This window comes from Trachurus trachurus (assembly GCF_905171665.1).
Source record: "Trachurus trachurus genome assembly, chromosome: 18".
In the NCBI taxonomy this organism is placed as follows: Eukaryota; Metazoa; Chordata; class Actinopteri; order Carangiformes; family Carangidae; genus Trachurus; species Trachurus trachurus.
Window position 1 is genome coordinate 5,503,072 of NC_139909.1, and position 18,753 is coordinate 5,521,824.

General features: G+C 40.5%; 2 protein-coding genes across 2 annotated transcripts; both read left to right on the plus strand.

The window, feature by feature from the left end:
* Nucleotides 1-2,660: 2,660 nt before the first annotated feature.
* Nucleotides 2,661-4,575, plus strand: LOC311001593 (type-2 ice-structuring protein-like). Its single transcript, XM_083992692.1, has 6 exons — nucleotides 2,661-2,716; nucleotides 2,825-2,857; nucleotides 3,558-3,670; nucleotides 3,754-3,888; nucleotides 3,962-4,067; nucleotides 4,249-4,575. The coding sequence occupies exons 1-6, from the start codon at nucleotides 2,662-2,664 to the stop codon at nucleotides 4,317-4,319; spliced, it is 513 nt and encodes a 170-aa protein (XP_083848818.1). The 5' UTR covers nucleotide 2,661; the 3' UTR covers nucleotides 4,320-4,575.
* A 10,463-nt stretch (nucleotides 4,576-15,038) lies between these two features.
* On the plus strand, nucleotides 15,039-16,953 carry LOC311001594 (type-2 ice-structuring protein-like). Its single transcript, XM_083992693.1, has 6 exons — nucleotides 15,039-15,094; nucleotides 15,203-15,235; nucleotides 15,936-16,048; nucleotides 16,132-16,266; nucleotides 16,340-16,445; nucleotides 16,627-16,953. The coding sequence occupies exons 1-6, from the start codon at nucleotides 15,040-15,042 to the stop codon at nucleotides 16,695-16,697; spliced, it is 513 nt and encodes a 170-aa protein (XP_083848819.1). The 5' UTR covers nucleotide 15,039; the 3' UTR covers nucleotides 16,698-16,953.
* The last annotated feature ends 1,800 nt before the right edge of the window (nucleotides 16,954-18,753 follow it).

Consider the following 18,753-nt stretch of genomic DNA (forward strand, 5'->3'; position numbering starts at 1 on the left):
AAAACACGTTTTATTTTTGAATGTTTTCCTTTTATCAGTGACTTTGCATAAAAAAACAAGTGTGATGAAGAAAAACAAAAAATTAAACAATTATAAAGATTAAAAAAGATAATACAATTCTGTTCTGTCTCAATTTGAAGCACTTTTTTTTTCATTTTTCCGAGCACTTTTTAACTTCTATTTGATTAACTTGCTTGTCACTTGACAGTATTCATTCTCATATTTATTTTCATCCATTTGGAGAAGAACAACGCTATCAAATTAATTAATCAACTTTTCATCTAAATAGTGTTTGAGGAAGTAACTGGGCCTCTGTCAGCGTTTCTAAACACCGATCATTTTTAGCAATTTAAGTTGGGGGGAAAAATAAAAAATAAAAACTAATCTACATTTCAGTGTGTATCAGAGTTAGTGGTTATGCAGGGTTATTGTGAAACGCAAGCAACTGAATACTGTACATACAGTAAAAGCTGGTGCAACATTTTCACTACTCTGAGTTTGGCCTCACACTGAACTGGTACTTTTGTGAAACATGTTGTATCTGCAAGTCATGTCCGGGATGAAGAAAGCTTTCCTGTTTTTCTTGAACTGTTTTTTGTCCTTGTGTGTTTCTCAATAATTTTCAAAGTATCTTTACCGACACATGATGTCCACACTAAAGTGACTACATTTTAAAGAAATATAGTATCTGCTGATGTAGTATTGGGCACATTGGTGCATCTAAACAATCAACAGTTTTACAACTTACTAACTGAGCATGATTAAAATGGCATCTGGTGCAAAGCACAAAAATGTGGTTTGAATGAAACATTTCCATTTATGGAAACTGACTGTCCTTAGGATAAAAACATACATACATAGAGGTCCAGCAAGACCCCAGCAACTAAATTCTGACAAATGAGAGGCCTGGAACTGGTACATTGTTTATGCAGGGGAAGAGGGTATAAATGTGGGCAAAAATGGATCCATGCAACTCAAGACTCCTAGAGATAATCACAGAGATAAAAAGGGTATCAATTTTCACTTAGTATGTTAAAAATAACCCCCTTTTTATGTGCTATTCTCACCACTTTTTTTTCAGGGGCTCTATTTTCTATTGAAGGGGTTAAAAGTCTGAAATTAAAGCAGATATCAGCTTCACGGCCGTTTCGGCTAATGCTGCGTTCAAGGCAGGCTTTTGAAACCGTAAGTTACAGCTTCAAGTCACAACTACGACTTGGTAGCGTTCCAGGTAACCCGTAGCTCGTGTTTTTACCGTCCTGTTGTCTGTGAAAGTTCCCTATAACGGCCACTCGTTACTTCCGACCCGTGAAGTCATACCAGTTCGATCTGGTACGAGTTCACGGGAAGGAAAAACACAAAGTACGAGTTTCTTTGAACGCACCATGAGTTAGCAGCCCCCGCCCTTGTCAGGCATCAATTGGTCCTCGTGCTACGTCACCACATTCACGTGCATCCCTTGGCTGCACACACAGCCCTTCATGCCGTTCTCTCTCCTCATTGGATAACACTTGTATCCCACAAGGAAAATTTTCTCCTCGGGTTACAGCAGAGCAGAGTGACGGAGAGACTCGTGTTTAGGCTGAAATACTTCATGTAAGTGATTGCTGACGGAAAATAGGACTATTTAGGACTTATATTAACAAAAACATTCCACTGATATCTGCTTTAATTAAATCAAAGGTTTGGTTCAATAGAGGAGAAGTCGATAAGAAGATTCATGCAAAAAAAGAAAAAGAAAAAGTGGGAAAAAATGTAAAATATGCCTTTTTTAAGGCATCAAACACATTGGACACTTTTGTCCAATGTGGTACTTGTTCCAGTTTGGTTCTCCGAGTCCCGTGGACAAAACTACAAACCCCAGGAAATCAATGTTGCTACTTATCAACGATATATCCAAGACTGATCTAATCCCTCCAGACCAAATGCAATTTGCATTCAGTTTGTTGGAAATAAATAACCACCTTTTCATGTGCTTTATTCACCACTTTTTTCCCCCAGGGACTCTTTTTTCTGGCATTGAAGGGTTACAAGTCTGAAATTAATTAAATCAATGGTTTGGATCAATAGAGGAGAAGTGGATTAGAAGATTCATGCAAAAAAACAACAACAAAAAAACAACAACAACAACTGGAAATAAATTGTAAAAATATGCCTTTCTTATGGAATCAAACACGTTGGACATTTTTGTGGTATATGTCCCCAAAAAAACCTTAAGGTGCAAAGATTAAGCACTGATAACAAAATGTGTAAAAATGAGATAGCTATGTACTAAGAGGAAGTACAGTAATGATTGTGAAATTCCAAGCTATACAAGCCACACACACACACACACACACACACACACACACACACACACACACACACACACACACACACACACACACACACACACACACACACATACACAACAAACTTTATAATTTATTATACTTTTTTTTTTAGATAAATATATAAAGTGGTTTTGTTTCTTCTGTAGATAAGTTCCCAAACATTAGTGTAATTAACAAAACTAAAAGTTTGTAAGTAACTTCTTTGAGGTTGTGACCATACTTTATCTCGCCTTGTGTCTGTCGTTGGTTCCTCATTCTGTGAGATGATGAGATTATTAAATAGTATTTAAGACGCCGCTACACCGTCTCTCGTTGTCCAAACATGAAGATGCTGACTGTGTGTCTTCTTGTCTGTGCCATGATGGCACTGACTACAGCTGTGGGTAAGTCGTTCTGGGCATTGCATCAAAAAGACAAAGATGATGTTTCTGTATTTGTTTGTGATGAAACAAATGAAAAAATAAAATAACTTCTGTTTGAAATCTTCCCAGCTCTTCCACAGGAAATCGCCAAAAGCGATCAAGGTCAGTGGGTATTCTTCTACTGTAGATTTGAATGAAAATGTGATGTTACTGAAAAAGCAAAAACTGGCAAACTCTGTTAATCAAGTTGTTTTTTCTACATTTTGGTTTTTAAAAAAGGTTTCAATGTTATACTCTTATACTACAATGATGAATCTTAATATAGTATTTACATTTTTGTGTATTGGTTTCTACAGGAAGTCAAGCAGGACAAAACGCCTTTCCAAGTCTTTTATCCCTTGTGCCATTAGGTTTTTAAACCTACTGTAGACAGCAACCATTTTAATCACCTTTGTGAATGATTTATTTATTTTTATCTATGATTTCGAGTTTGCTTGATGACTGCTCCCGTAAATTAACTTATTTCTTATTTAACTATTTCTTATTATTTTTTGCATTATATGATCATTTATGCTGTTTCTGTACTGGGATTTGACTTTTGTCTTGACTTAATGAAATGTCTTGAAGGAATGAATATTGTATGTAATAATGTTAGCTGCAAAAGTGAATTGCCGTCTGGGATAAATAAAGTTGTATTCTATTCTATTCTAGCCCCAAATAATCTGCAGGGTTATACAGGGATTAGACTGGATTTTCATCTATATATGTTAACCCTTGATCATGTGTTTTTTTTATTAATCATTAAAGGGAAGAGAAACTTGAAACATAACTTGAAACTCAACTGTAATTGATTCGTCCTCAGTGGAGAGCCACCTGGTCAAGAGATGGTCCAGCTCTTGTTCTGGTGGTTGGTCTCCGGTCAATGGTCGCTGTTTCCGCTACGTTCCAAAACCTTTGTCTTGGGCTCAAGCTGAGGTAAGTGTGGTTATTCCGTTCAGTTTGACAGTCAGATTAACGAGTGTCTAGTTTTATACTCTGTGTGATTTTCTTCATTGTAGAGAAACTGTGAGTCCATGGGTGGAAACCTGGCGTCGGTGCACAGCGCCGAGGAATACCATCAGCTGCAGAAGCTGGTCCTTGACGCTGCTCATGAGCACAAACTAACATGGATCGGAGGCTCTAACGCACAAGAGGTATTTTATTAATTAATGTACAAAAATTAGTTGGGGAATAATTTGTCTAAAACTCATAATCTCTGCTGTGTAGAAAAGCATTTGGTTGTGGAGTGATGGAAGTCCGTTCCGCTATTCAAACTGGTGCCCGGGAGAACCTAGCAACTACAAGCAGGATTGTTTGCAAATGAATTATTCAGGTAATTCAATAGACTATTTCAGTTTCAGTTTTTATTGTGTATGAGTGGTTTAAATGACAGAAAAAAATGTGAAAAAATGTACAAATTGATCTAATGTCAATTTAATATTGATACTGTCTCCGGAGAGTTGAAATGGTGTGATACAGAACAAACCCACTGTTTCATTGTTTGTTGTTTACAGGTGAGAAGTGCTGGGATGATTACCAATGTAACACACGTCTCCCGTCCATCTGCATCAAGAGCAACAAATGATTCCTGCACCGAGTCCCCGTCATTATCCTCAATCTGAAGTCTCTATTATCTATTTCACATCTTTATTTCTGCTTTATCGCTGTAACGCTACTTAAGGAAGGAAGCGACAAGTGACATAAACAGGAGGTGGATGGGCTCTGCCTGTAATAAACCGAAGGTGTTACGGAAAGAAAAGCTTTAAGCACAACTTTACTCTGCACAGTGAACTATTCTTTCTTGTCTAATGAACAATTAAAAGTGTGAAGCATTGCAACAATCTGACTCAGACTGTTTTTTTTGGGTGTGAAGTTGCTGATCTTAAATACTGTGTACAGTAAATTAATGCAAGGTACAAGTCGTCTCAAGTCAATGTTAATGACAGACACTGAAAATAACACTGTTGAACTAATAATTAACTAATTCATTTTCTTAATTTCATCTTCGAGTTTTCCACTGTCATAAACTCTTTAGAGTTTCTGAGAAACCATTTTTCAACTTCTAGGTAGAGACGGTTCCGTTTTTGGTCACCAAACTACTTCTAAAGACAAATATGTCTGGGAACAGGTCCTTTTAATAATAAAGAGGAGCTGCTGTGACGTGTATGGTGAGGTGTATTTTAAAAATATGTGTACTTGCAGTACAGCCATGTCACCATCAGGTGGTAATAAACAGTAAATTATTGTGGTATGAAGGGACTCAGAGAAAAGCCAAAAGCAATTTCCATTTCTTTCCTTGATAAAGTTACATGTCTCCAGTCCAGATGGTGTCATCTGTCATGTGAAAATGTGGAAGTTCTTCCTGTAGCTTTTCTTTCCCTTGAAAGAAAATGTAACAGGCCATATAATAATTATTGTGTCTTGATAGGTATTACTCCAACTTATACTATAAGACCAATATAACCACGGACCACTTCTTGTTTCACTAGGCAGTTCTTCGTTTATTGAACTCGATCTCAACTCTGGTACAGGAGTGCCCTCTAGTGACAGTTCTATGTAACATGTCATTGCAGATCAACGGTGTCCGTAAGAGGACATTAATCAACCCAATATATAACATACTCCTCCCCACTTAATGAACAACTTCACCTGCATACAATAATTAAATCAAACATCAACCTCATAAGGTGTTATGTCATGTATGGTACCATTAACAGAACTACGAAGCACCTCCAGTACTCCAACTTGTTTAGCATGTCGCTGTGAGTGTGCTAGAAATAAACAATTCTCAAATACTGTAAAAGTATGTAAACACAATTACAAAACATTTAACTATACAGCCATGCTATCACATATCATACACAACTTAAAATGTCCGTCTTTTTTTTCTAAGGGAATGAGGTGGACTACTCAGACCCTGACATAACCCTGGGGATTATTCTGCCCCATACTCCTGGGTATGTCACACTACAGAGTTAGGCGTTCAGGAGGCCGCCGTTCTCTTTGTGGATAGTGGCGGGTAGCACTGCCATCTGGCGTACCCCCACAGGCTGTGTCAGGAACAGACGTTGGTGTCAGGGATGGAAACAGTTCAGTTTGTGGATCCGCTGGTGGAACACCAGAAAGAGTGGGCTCCCCAGCGCGTGCTACATCCTGGGTGCGTGTGAGTTGAGTTGTACTGACCTGCTGGCCAAGTCCAGCACAACTCACTGGCCAAGTTTCCTCAGGTGCTGTAGCTCCAGCAAGCAGTTGGTCCACGTGTCTCCTCCAGACAATGTCCTCACAGGTTTTGACTGTATAAGACACAGGGCCTGTCTGTGCTATGACAGTAGTAGGAACCCACTTTGGGCCGTTGGTGTAGTTGCGTGCAAGTACCTGATCACCTGGGTGGAAAATCCTTCCCTTTGATCTTGGTTTGCGTCTCTCAACCTGGGCTTCTTGCTTTCGTAGCACAGTCTCTTTAGTGTCAGGTGGTTTCAGAAGGTCGAGACTGGTACGGAGCTGTTTCTTCATGAGAAGTACCGCAGGAGCAACTTTTGTGGTTGAGTGTGGGACATTCCTATAGGACAGCAGGAAACTGTTCAGCCGCTGATGAAGGGAGCCTTGTCCCTGTGAGGCCTTCAAAGCGTGCTTCAAACTCTGAACAAATCTCTCTGCTAGTCCGTTTGTAGAGGGGTGATAGGGAGAAGAGCGAATATGTTGCACCCCATTTGCCTCGAGGAATCTCTCGAACTCTTGTGAGATAAATTGGGGCCCATTATCGCTCACCAGTTGTTCAGGAAAGCCAAATCGACTGAACATCTCACCAAGTTTCTCAATGGTTTTCTCTGCTGTCGTTGATCTCATTATTGACACTTCTGGCCACTTACTATGTGCATCCACTACCACGAGGAACATCCTCTCTTCAAATGGGCCAGCAAAGTCAACATGAAGGCGTCGCCAGGGTGCCCCTGGCCAATCCCAGGGATGAAGAGGGGCGGGTTGTGGCATGCAGCGGACTGCTTGACATGATGGACATGTTCTGGCTGTTTCTTCAATTTGCCCATCAAGACCTGGCCACCAGAAGTAGCTTCTGGCAAGCTCCTTCATGCGAACGATACCACAGTGGCCTGTATGCAGCTGCTGCAGTAGCCTTTTCCGCAGCACTGGTGGAATAATCACTCTGTGTCCCCATAGAAGACATCCTGCCTGCACAGACAGCTCGCTCTGTCTTGTCATGTAGGGTTTTAGCTCTGGGAGATCCCCAAATCCTCCATTCATAACCACATCTAGCAGCTTTGACAGCACTGGGTCCCTCCTGGTCTGTCGTCTCACTTGAGTAGATGTGATAGGAGCTTCCTCTACTTGCCTGAAGTAGAAGATGTCGGCCTGCTGTGACCCACCATGATCCACAGGTAGGGGGAGCCTGGACAGGCCATCTGCGTTAGCATGCAACTCCGCCTTCCGGTACTTTATATCATAGGTGTGAGCAGACAACAATAAGGCCCATCGCTGCATGCGGCTAGCAGCCAAAGACGGAATGCCTGTGTGGGGCCCGAAGATTGTTGTCAGGGGACGGTGGTCTGTCAGAAGAATGAACTTCCTCCCAAAAAGATACTGGTGGAACTTTCGGACCCCAAAGACAATCCCCAGCGCTTCACGTTCAATTTGCGCATATCTGCTCTCTGCTTTGCTGAGGGTACGTGAAGCAAACGCTATGGGGCGCTCCTCCCCATTAGCCATGATATGGGAAACAACTGCCCCCACCCCGTAGGGAGATGCATCACATGCAAGTTGTAAAGGCAGTTTGGGGTCAAAATGAGTCAGGGCATCGGACCCTAACAATGCAGTCTTTGTCTGAACGAATGCCCTCTCACACTGCGGTGTCCATTTCCAGGGTCTATTGTGACACAATAGCTGATGCAGTGGGTTAAGCAGAGAGGATAAACTTGGAATGAACCTTCCATAATAGTTTAGGAGTCCAAGATAAGAGCGCAATTGACTCACATTTTCAGGCGCTGGAGCATCCACGATCGCCTTGACCTTGGATGGCGCCTTGTGCAAACCCTCAGAGTCAATCACATAGCCCAAATACTCAACCGAATTCTGGAAGAATTCACATTTGGATTTGTGGACCCTGAGTCCGTAGTCCTCCAATCGCTGCAGTGTGGCATCCAGGTTTGTTAGATGCTCTTCGTCTGTCTTTCCCGTGACAAGTATGTCATCCAGATAGCATTGGACTCCAGACAGTCCGCTCAATATCTGGTCCATTGCACGCTGGAAAACAGCTGGGGCCGATGTTATTCCAAATGGTAGTCTGCAGTACCGGTAGAGGCCCTTGTGGGTGATTATTGTAAGCAGCTCTCTTGACTTTTCCTCCACATGCATCTGGAGGTAGGCTTTGCTAAGGTCAATCTTGCTGAATTTTTTTCCTCCTGCCAAGCCAGCAAACAGATCATCAATGTGGGGCAGTGGGTACTGTTCAGCTTCCAGTACCGGATTGATTGTAATTTTGAAATCTCCACATACCCGCACAGATCCATCCTTTTTCATGACCGGCACTATTGGGGTGGCCCAGTCACTCTGGCTTACAGGTTCCAGCACTCCGCTCTTGATCAACGAATCCAGCTCTGCTTCAACCTTTGGTTTTATTGCATAGGGAACTGGTCTTGCCTTGAAGAACTTGGGTCTGCTATCAGGCTTAACGTTCACTTTGACTGTGATGTTTTTCATGCTCCCTAGTTCTTCCTTGAACACTTCCCTATGTTTGCTCAGAATAGCCGACAGACTTGTATCTCCTCTGCACAGCAAGTGAATTGCAGGCCAGTCCAATGTGATCTTCTCAAGCCACGAGCGGCCCAACAGCGAGGGGAAATTTCCTTTAACCACATACAGTGGTAGCTTAGCTGTTTGGCCATTCACCTGGACTGTGACATCGATTCGCCCCTTTGTTGGTACTGGCTCCCCAGTGTAGGTTCTCAGGGTGAGGCTGGAGGATTGTAAGGGAATGTGCTGCAAAGTCTCCTTATAAACAGTCTCAGACACAAGGGAGACTGCTGAACCTGTGTCGATTTCCATGCGCACTGGCCGTCCATCCAGCACTGGAGAAACCCAGTATCCATTTTGTCCTCCAGTAACTGACAATACATACACTGCTGCCTCATCTGATGAGCTGCTGCCCGTAGCAGTGGTGTGGCCTTGCTGCATGTTATGTACAGACTGTCTCTTTTTAAATCTGTGTTTTGGCTGGTTGTATTGTTTTGGTTTCTTGTCAGCTCCCTTGCTTTTACAAGCACGTTCAATGTGCCCCTTTTTTCCACACTTCCTGCAATTAATGTCCTTACTCCAACACTCTGCAGCAAAATGTCCACTTTTGTCACATCGGTAACATTTGCCCTGTGCTCCCTTTTCTTCTGTGGAGACCTTGTGGAGTTTTGCACTTGAATTTAGCTGATGAGATTCCTTGGCGGCTAACTCCATGGACACGCTGATTTCAATAGCTTTTTCCAAGGTAAGTGCACTTTCAGTTAGCAAACGTTTCTGCGCCGCTTCACTCCTCAGCCCACACACGAGTCTGTCTCTGATTGTGTCATTCAACACATCCCCAAACTCACAATGTTCTGCTAGTTTCCTTAATGCAGCCACAAACACTGTTACAGACTCCCCTTCCTCTTGGTTCCTCTTATGGAAACGAAAACGTTCAGCAATTAACAGGGGCTTCGGTGCGAAGTGAGCTGCTAAAGTAGCCACTATGCTCTCATAGCTTTTGGTCACGGGCTTTGCGGGCTGAACCAGGCAACGCAGCAAGTTGAATGTCTTCGGCCCCACCACGCTCAAAAATGTTGGCACAAGCTTGTCATCTTCAATGTCGTTTGCCTGGACAAAGCAATCAAAACGCTCCGTATAAGAGCTCCACTGCTCTTCCCTCTCATCATAGGGACCAACACTGCCGACCAGCCCAGCCATTTTAGCTTTATTTGCAAGTGACTGCTCCTTTTTCCTTTACTGTACTCACGGCTCCTTCGTTTCATTTACTGCCAGGCTGCGTCCTTGACGGTGAAGCTAGTTAGCTTTCCTGCTAACCTCCGACAGGCACGGCAAAAAGGGTCGGAAAAACAAACACCGGCTGGCTCAAAGTCCTCTTCGCAATGAGCACAGGATACACGCATCCGCCGCTTTATCCTCGTCGCCACTTTATTGTGTCTTGATAGGTATTACTCCAACTTATACTATAAGACCAATATAACCACGGACCACTTCTTGTTTCACTAGGCAGTTCTTCGTTTATTGAACTCGATCTCAACTCTGGTACAGGAGTGCCCTCTAGTGACAGTTCTATGTAACATGTCATTGCAGATCAACGGTGTCCGTAAGAGGACATTAATCAACCCAATATATAACAATAATGTTTTTACATTAATTTACACAATAAATGATGCATAATTTATTCACATGATCAAATCATGAATACATTATTTTGTGATGAAATGCCCAGATCAGCTCATTGATGCTCAACTGTACAAATATTCATATTTGGTGGATGATTTGTGAGTTTGGACATTTCCATTGTGTTTTCTTCATGAGTTGTCCTTCTCTTCCTTTTACGTAGACAGCACCACATGAATATTCCCAATGAAATAATAGCGGCAATTGATGATCACAGTGAGAGACCTAAAAATGATCTTCATGTGGGTCCCGGATGAAAGGAACTGATTTGAGAGAGCAGCATAGTTTTCATTTGTGTATTTATAGTCATATTTATATTGTCTCTAGACGAAAAGGTTGTGAAGATTTACAAGTAATGTGAATGTGAGTCAGTACTGAATTTAACATGTTTGTGGCCTTTGTGCGAGTATCATCAGTTGTTGTGTGTTGAGCTTTATGGACCATTGTAAGGCAAGGCAAGGCAAGGCATCTTTATCTATATAGCGCATTTCATACCAAGGCAACTCAAATTGTCAAATTGTCATTATTTGTACTGTCCCATCATTTACAAGATTTTGATAATGCAGGGTGTAAGTACAACTTTAATCCACCAGGGGGAACTAGAGGAACTGCAAATAATAAGTGCAGTGCATATTGAGTAAAAAGAGTCCTCCTCGGGCTAATTAGTGCCATGTGGACGAGAACTGTGAGTGAGTGTGGTTGTAAATTTTAGTATTTTAGTGCAGAGTGTTTTTTTGTGTATCCGTCAACATGTTCTTGGAAGTTCAGTCAAGTCTCTCTCTCTCTGGTCCCTCACATGTCCTGGAGGACGAAGACATAGAAAACCATCGGTGGAAATTCACAGTAACTGGGGGCATAAAGCGCAGCTTTTAAAGGGGAATTGCCGTATTTTACCACAGAACTTTGGTGTCATTACAAGTTGTTCCGACAAAATTAGATTCAGCCGAAAGCCATGTATATCCATATTGACCCCTTGCAGCTACGTCACAATTAGAACGTGACGCGAGAGGCGACACCATGACGGACGGCAGAAAGTGCTCAGTGATAATGTACTGTCTATGGGTGCCGTCCAACAATGTGGCTCGATCACTTCACACTACAACCTCACAGCATTATCACTTATTTAAAATAGAATATCTACTCATCCGTTGCAATATATGTTTGTTTTTTTGTTATTCGCCGTAGAATATCTCAGTTTTCTGTGCTTTTTCCACTGCTAAGGAGCTAACGTCAGTCAGTGCCACACTCCCCATACAGCAGCTGCTGCTGTCTTTGCTGCTGCTAACTACAGTTAACGGACCTGGTCCGACCCGTGGGTGTTGAAGACCTGACCCGACGTCTGTATAATTAGTGATCATTCTCTGATTAAACCCGGCTGACAAATACAAGAAAACAGGAAGCCGTCTTCGTTGTAATCGCCGCGATCCGACGGCGGCAACTACGTTGTGACGGTGCTATGTTTACTACGAGCGTTAGCTGTTGTTAGCCACAGCATGTAGCTCAGCTAGTTAGCTTCAACTGTGTTTACATCGACTATACACTGTAGATAAACTAACTTATAATAGCATCGATAACGTGTCTGTATATATTCGCACTGGTCCTGTTGCTCATGTAACCCCGCTGCCAGTGGCCAGCCCCCGGTTCTTAGCTCTAGACCAGCAAGGAGTTGGTGCTTCAGACCAGTTTTAAGGACCAATAACCGGTTTTTAAGCGGTGGGAAAGCAAAGAACCGGTGCTAGTCAGGCTCTGGCTCCGAACCAGCACTGGAACCAGCTCAGTGGAAAAGGAGGGGAAACCCTACAACCCCGGTATGTCACAAAACTATAACGCGCCCATTCAATTACATTGACGTTCACTGTTCTTTTGCCGTCCATCATGGCGTCCGGAGCTATCGCGAGTGGAACGTGACGTCACGTGCAAGGGGTCAATAAGAGGGGAATAGCACTAGTGTATCATAACAAAATATTGGTGAAATGAACGAGTTTCGTGGCAGATAATGTGTTATTTAGAGGCTGCATTCTGCTGCCCTGTAGACTCCATTATATGGATATACGCGGCTCTCGTCTGGAGCTAATTTCGTTGGAACGACTTGTAATGACATCAAAGTTATCTGGGTGAGTAAATGATCGTATTTTATGCCATAATAAGGTCCAGATTGTAAAAAACAGCAATTCCCTTTTATATATATATATATATAACAACTTTCTAACTTGTTCTAACCTCTGAAAACACGTTTTATTTTTGAATGTTTTCCTTTTATCAGTGACTTTGCATAAAAAAACAAGTGTGATGAAGAAAAACAAAAAATTAAACAATTATAAAGATTAAAAAAGATAATACAATTCTGTTCTGTCTCAATTTGAAGCACTTTTTTTTTCATTTTTCCGAGCACTTTTTAACTTCTATTTGATTAACTTGCTTGTCACTTGACAGTATTCATTCTCATATTTATTTTCATCCATTTGGAGAAGAACAACGCTATCAAATTAATTAATCAACTTTTCATCTAAATAGTGTTTGAGGAAGTAACTGGGCCTCTGTCAGCGTTTCTAAACACCGATCATTTTTAGCAATTTAAGTTGGGGGGAAAAATAAAAAATAAAAACTAATCTACATTTCAGTGTGTATCAGAGTTAGTGGTTATGCAGGGTTATTGTGAAACGCAAGCAACTGAATACTGTACATACAGTAAAAGCTGGTGCAACATTTTCACTACTCTGAGTTTGGCCTCACACTGAACTGGTACTTTTGTGAAACATGTTGTATCTGCAAGTCATGTCCGGGATGAAGAAAGCTTTCCTGTTTTTCTTGAACTGTTTTTTGTCCTTGTGTGTTTCTCAATAATTTTCAAAGTATCTTTACCGACACATGATGTCCACACTAAAGTGACTACATTTTAAAGAAATATAGTATCTGCTGATGTAGTATTGGGCACATTGGTGCATCTAAACAATCAACAGTTTTACAACTTACTAACTGAGCATGATTAAAATGGCATCTGGTGCAAAGCACAAAAATGTGGTTTGAATGAAACATTTCCATTTATGGAAACTGACTGTCCTTAGGATAAAAACATACATACATAGAGGTCCAGCAAGACCCCAGCAACTAAATTCTGACAAATGAGAGGCCTGGAACTGGTACATTGTTTATGCAGGGGAAGAGGGTATAAATGTGGGCAAAAATGGATCCATGCAACTCAAGACTCCTAGAGATAATCACAGAGATAAAAAGGGTATCAATTTTCACTTAGTATGTTAAAAATAACCCCCTTTTTATGTGCTACTCTCACCACTTTTTTTTCAGGGGCTCTATTTTCTATTGAAGGGGTTAAAAGTCTGAAATTAAAGCAGATATCAGCTTCACGGCCGTTTCGGCTAATGCTGCGTTCAAGGCAGGCTTTTGAAACCGTAAGTTACAGCTTCAAGTCACAACTACGACTTGGTAGCGTTCCAGGTAACCCGTAGCTCGTGTTTTTACCGTCCTGTTGTCTGTGAAAGTTCCCTATAACGGCCACTCGTTACTTCCGACCCGTGAACTCGTACCAGATCGAACTGGTATGACTTCACAGGAAGGAAAAACACAAAGTACGAGTTTCTTTGAACGCACCATGAGTTAGCAGCCCCCGCCCTTGTCAGGCATCAATTGGTCCTCGTGCTACGTCACCACATTCACGTGCATCCCTTGGCTGCACACACAGCCCTTCATGCCGTTCTCTCTCCTCATTGGATAACACTTGTATCCCACAAGGAAAATTTTCTCCTCGGGTTACAGCAGAGCAGAGTGACGGAGAGACTCGTGTTTAGGCTGAAATACTTCATGTAAGTGATTGCTGACGGAAAATAGGACTATTTAGGACTTATATTAACAAAAACATTCCACTGATATCTGCTTTAATTAAATCAAAGGTTTGGTTCAATAGAGGAGAAGTCGATAAGAAGATTCATGCAAAAAAAGAAAAAGAAAAAGTGGGAAAAAATGTAAAATATGCCTTTTTTAAGGCATCAAACACATTGGACACTTTTGTCCAATGTGGTACTTGTTCCAGTTTGGTTCTCCGAGTCCCGTGGACAAAACTACAAACCCCAGGAAATCAATGTTGCTACTTATCAACGATATATCCAAGACTGATCTAATCCCTCCAGACCAAATGCAATTTGCATTCAGTTTGTTGGAAATAAATAACCACCTTTTCATGTGCTTTATTCACCACTTTTTTCCCCCAGGGACTCTTTTTTCTGGCATTGAAGGGTTACAAGTCTGAAATTAATTAAATCAATGGTTTGGATCAATAGAGGAGAGGTGGATTAGAAGATTCATGCAAAAAAACAACAACAAAAAAACAACAACAACAACTGGAAATAAATTGTAAAAATATGCCTTTCTTATGGAATCAAACACGTTGGACATTTTTGTGGTATATGTCCCCAAAAAAACCTTAAGGTGCAAAGATTAAGCACTGATAACAAAATGTGTAAAAATGAGATAGCTATGTACTAAGAGGAAGTACAGTAATGATTGTGAAATTCCAAGCTATACAAGCCACACACACACACACACACACACACACACACACACACACACACACACACACACACACACACACACACACACACACACACATACACAACAAACTTTATAATTTATTATACTTTTTTTTTTAGATAAATATATAAAGTGGTTTTGTTTCTTCTGTAGATAAGTTCCCAAACATTAGTGTAATTAACAAAACTAAAAGTTTGTAAGTAACTTCTTTGAGGTTGTGACCATACTTTATCTCGCCTTGTGTCTGTCGTTGGTTCCTCATTCTGTGAGATGATGAGATTATTAAATAGTATTTAAGACGCCGCTACACCGTCTCTCGTTGTCCAAACATGAAGATGCTGACTGTGTGTCTTCTTGTCTGTGCCATGATGGCACTGACTACAGCTGTGGGTAAGTCGTTCTGAGCATTGCATCAAAAAGACAAAGATGATGTTTCTGTATTTGTTTGTGATGAAACAAATGAAAAAATAAAATAACTTCTGTTTGAAATCTTCCCAGCTCTTCCACAGGAAATCGCCAAAAGCGATCAAGGTCAGTGGGTATTCTTCTACTGTAGATTTGAATGAAAATGTGATGTTACTGAAAAAGCAAAAACTGGCAAACTCTGTTAATCAAGTTGTTTTTTCTACATTTTGGTTTTTAAAAAAGGTTTCAATGTTATACTCTTATACTACAATGATGAATCTTAATATAGTATTTACATTTTTGTGTATTGGTTTCTACAGGAAGTCAAGCAGGACAAAACGCCTTTCCAAGTCTTTTATCCCTTGTGCCATTAGGTTTTTAAACCTACTGTAGACAGCAACCATTTTAATCACCTTTGTGAATGATTTATTTATTTTTATCTATGATTTCGAGTTTGCTTGATGACTGCTCCCGTAAATTAACTTATTTCTTATTTAACTATTTCTTATTATTTTTTGCATTATATGATCATTTATGCTGTTTCTGTACTGGGATTTGACTTTTGTCTTGACTTAATGAAATGTCTTGAAGGAATGAATATTGTATGTAATAATGGTAGCTGCAAAAGTGAATTGCCGTCTGGGATAAATAAAGTTGTATTCTATTCTATTCTAGCCCCAAATAATCTGCAGGGTTATACAGGGATTAGACTGGATTTTCATCTATATATGTTAACCCTTGATCATGTGTTTTTTTTATTAATCATTAAAGGGAAGAGAAACTTGAAACATAACTTGAAACTCAACTGTAATTGATTCGTCCTCAGTGGAGAGCCACCTGGTCAAGAGATGGTCCAGCTCTTGTTCTGGTGGTTGGTCTCCGGTCAATGGTCGCTGTTTCCGCTACGTTCCAAAACCTTTGTCTTGGGCTCAAGCTGAGGTAAGTGTGGTTATTCCGTTCAGTTTGACAGTCAGATTAACGAGTGTCTAGTTTTATACTCTGTGTGATTTTCTTCATTGTAGAGAAACTGTGAGTCCATGGGTGGAAACCTGGCGTCGGTGCACAGCGCCGAGGAATACCATCAGCTGCAGAAGCTGGTCCTTGACGCTGCTCATGAGCACAAACTAACATGGATCGGAGGCTCTAACGCACAAGAGGTATTTTATTAATTAATGTACAAAAATTAGTTGGGGAATAATTTGTCTAAAACTCATAATCTCTGCTGTGTAGAAAAGCATTTGGTTGTGGAGTGATGGAAGTCCGTTCCGCTATTCAAACTGGTGCCCGGGAGAACCTAGCAACTACAAGCAGGATTGTTTGCAAATGAATTATTCAGGTAATTCAATAGACTATTTCAGTTTCAGTTTTTATTGTGTATGAGTGGTTTAAATGACAGAAAAAAATGTGAAAAAATGTACAAATTGATCTAATGTCAATTTAATATTGATACTGTCTCCGGAGAGTTGAAATGGTGTGATACAGAACAAACCCACTGTTTCATTGTTTGTTGTTTACAGGTGAGAAGTGCTGGGATGATTACCAATGTAACACACGTCTCCCGTCCATCTGCATCAAGAGCAACAAATGATTCCTGCACCGAGTCCCCGTCATTATCCTCAATCTGAAGTCTCTATTATCTATTTCACATCTTTATTTCTGCTTTATCGCTGTAACGCTACTTAAGGAAGGAAGCGACAAGTGACATAAACAGGAGGTGGATGGGCTCTGCCTGTAATAAACCGAAGGTGTTACGGAAAGAAAAGCTTTAAGCACAACTTTACTCTGCACAGTGAACTATTCTTTCTTGTCTAATGAACAATTAAAAGTGTGAAGCATTGCAACAATCTGACTCAGACTGTTTTTTTTGGGTGTGAAGTTGCTGATCTTAAATACTGTGTACAGTAAATTAATGCAAGGTACAAGTCGTCTCAAGTCAATGTTAATGACAGACACTGAAAATAACACTGTTGAACTAATAATTAACTAATTCATTTTCTTAATTTCATCTTCGAGTTTTCCACTGTCATAAACTCTTTAGAGTTTCTGAGAAACCATTTTTCAACTTCTAGGTAGAGACGGTTCCGTTTTTGGTCACCAAACTACTTCTAAAGACAAATATGTCTGGGAACAGGTCCTTTTAATAATAAAGAGGAGCTGCTGTGACGTGTATGGTGAGGTGTATTTTAAAAATATGTGTACTTGCAGTACAGCCATGTCACCATCAGGTGGTAATAAACAGTAAATTATTGTGGTATGAAGGGACTCAGAGAAAAGCCAAAAGCAATTTCCATTTCTTTCCTTGATAAAGTTACATGTCTCCAGTCCAGATGGTGTCATCTGTCATGTGAAAATGTGGAAGTTCTTCCTGTAGCTTTTCTTTCCCTTGAAAGAAAATGTAACAGGCCATATAATAATGTTTTTACATTAATTTACACAATAAATGATGCATAATTTATTCACATGATCAAATCATGAATACATTATTTTGTGATGAAATGCCCAGATCAGCTCATTGATGCTCAACTGTACAAATATTCATATTTGGTGTATGATTTGTGAGTTTGGACATTTCTATTGTGTTTTCTTCATGAGTTGTCCTTCTCTTCCTTTTACGTAGACAGCACCACATTAAATAATAGCAGCAATTGATGATCACAGTGAGAGACCTAATAAACATAGAATGATCTTCATGTGGGTCCCGGATGAAAGGAACTGATTTTTTTGAGAGCAGCATAGTTTTCATTTGTGTATTTATAGTCATATTTATATTGTCTCTAGACGAGAAGGTTGTGAAGATTTCTACAAGTAATGTGAATGTGAGTCAGTACTGAATTTAACATGTTTGTGGCCTTTGTGCGAGTATCATCAGTTGTTGTGTGTTGAGCTTTATGGGCCATTGTAAAATTGTCATTATTTGTACTGTCCCATCATTTACAAGATTTTGATAATGCAGGGTGTAAGTACAACTTTAATCCACCAGGGGGCCCTAGAGGAACTGCAAATAATAAGTGCAGTGCATATTGAGTAAAACAGAGTCCTCCTCGGGCTAATTAGTGTCATGTGGACGAGAACTGTGAGTAAGTGTGGTTGTAAATTTTAGTATTTTAGTGCAGAGTGTTTTTTTGTGTATCCGTCAACATGTTCTTGGAAGTTCAGTCAAGTCTCTCTCTCTCTGGTCCCTCACATGTCCTGGAGGACGAAGACATAGAAAACCATCGGTGGAAATTCACAGTAACTGGGGGCATAAAGCGCAGCTTTTAAAGGGGAATTGCCGTATTTTACCAGAGAACTTTGGTGTCATTACAAGTTGTTCCGACAAAATTAGATCCAGCCGAAAGCCATGTATATCCATATAAGAGGGGAACAGCACTAGTGTATCATAACAAAATATTGGTGAAATGAACGAATTTCGTGGCAGATAATGTGTGATTTAGAGGCTGCATTCTGCTGCCCTGTAGACTCCATTATATGGATATACGCGGCTCTCGGCTGGAGCTAATTTCGTTGGAACGACTTGTAATGACATCAAAGTTATCTGGGTGAGTAAATGATCGTATTTTATGCCATAATAAGGTCCAGATTGTAAAAAACAGCAATTCCCTTTTATATATATATATAACAACTTTCTAACTTGTTCTAACCTC

Bases quoted from the DNA above. Each gene is read 5' to 3' on its own strand.
- LOC311001594 (XM_083992693.1), top strand. From the start codon at position 15,040: ATGCTGACTGTGTGTCTTCTTGTCTGTGCCATGATGGCACTGACTACA. The intron at 15,095-15,202 runs GTAAGTCGTTCT...AAATCTTCCCAG, and splicing joins GGCACTGACTACAGCTGTGG to CTCTTCCACAGGAAATCGCC. The intron at 16,446-16,626 runs GTAATTCAATAG...TGTTGTTTACAG, and splicing joins TTTGCAAATGAATTATTCAG to GTGAGAAGTGCTGGGATGAT.
- LOC311001593 (XM_083992692.1), top strand. From the start codon at position 2,662: ATGCTGACTGTGTGTCTTCTTGTCTGTGCCATGATGGCACTGACTACA. The intron at 3,889-3,961 runs GTATTTTATTAA...TCTGCTGTGTAG, and splicing joins GAGGCTCTAACGCACAAGAG to AAAAGCATTTGGTTGTGGAG. The intron at 4,068-4,248 runs GTAATTCAATAG...TGTTGTTTACAG, and splicing joins TTTGCAAATGAATTATTCAG to GTGAGAAGTGCTGGGATGAT.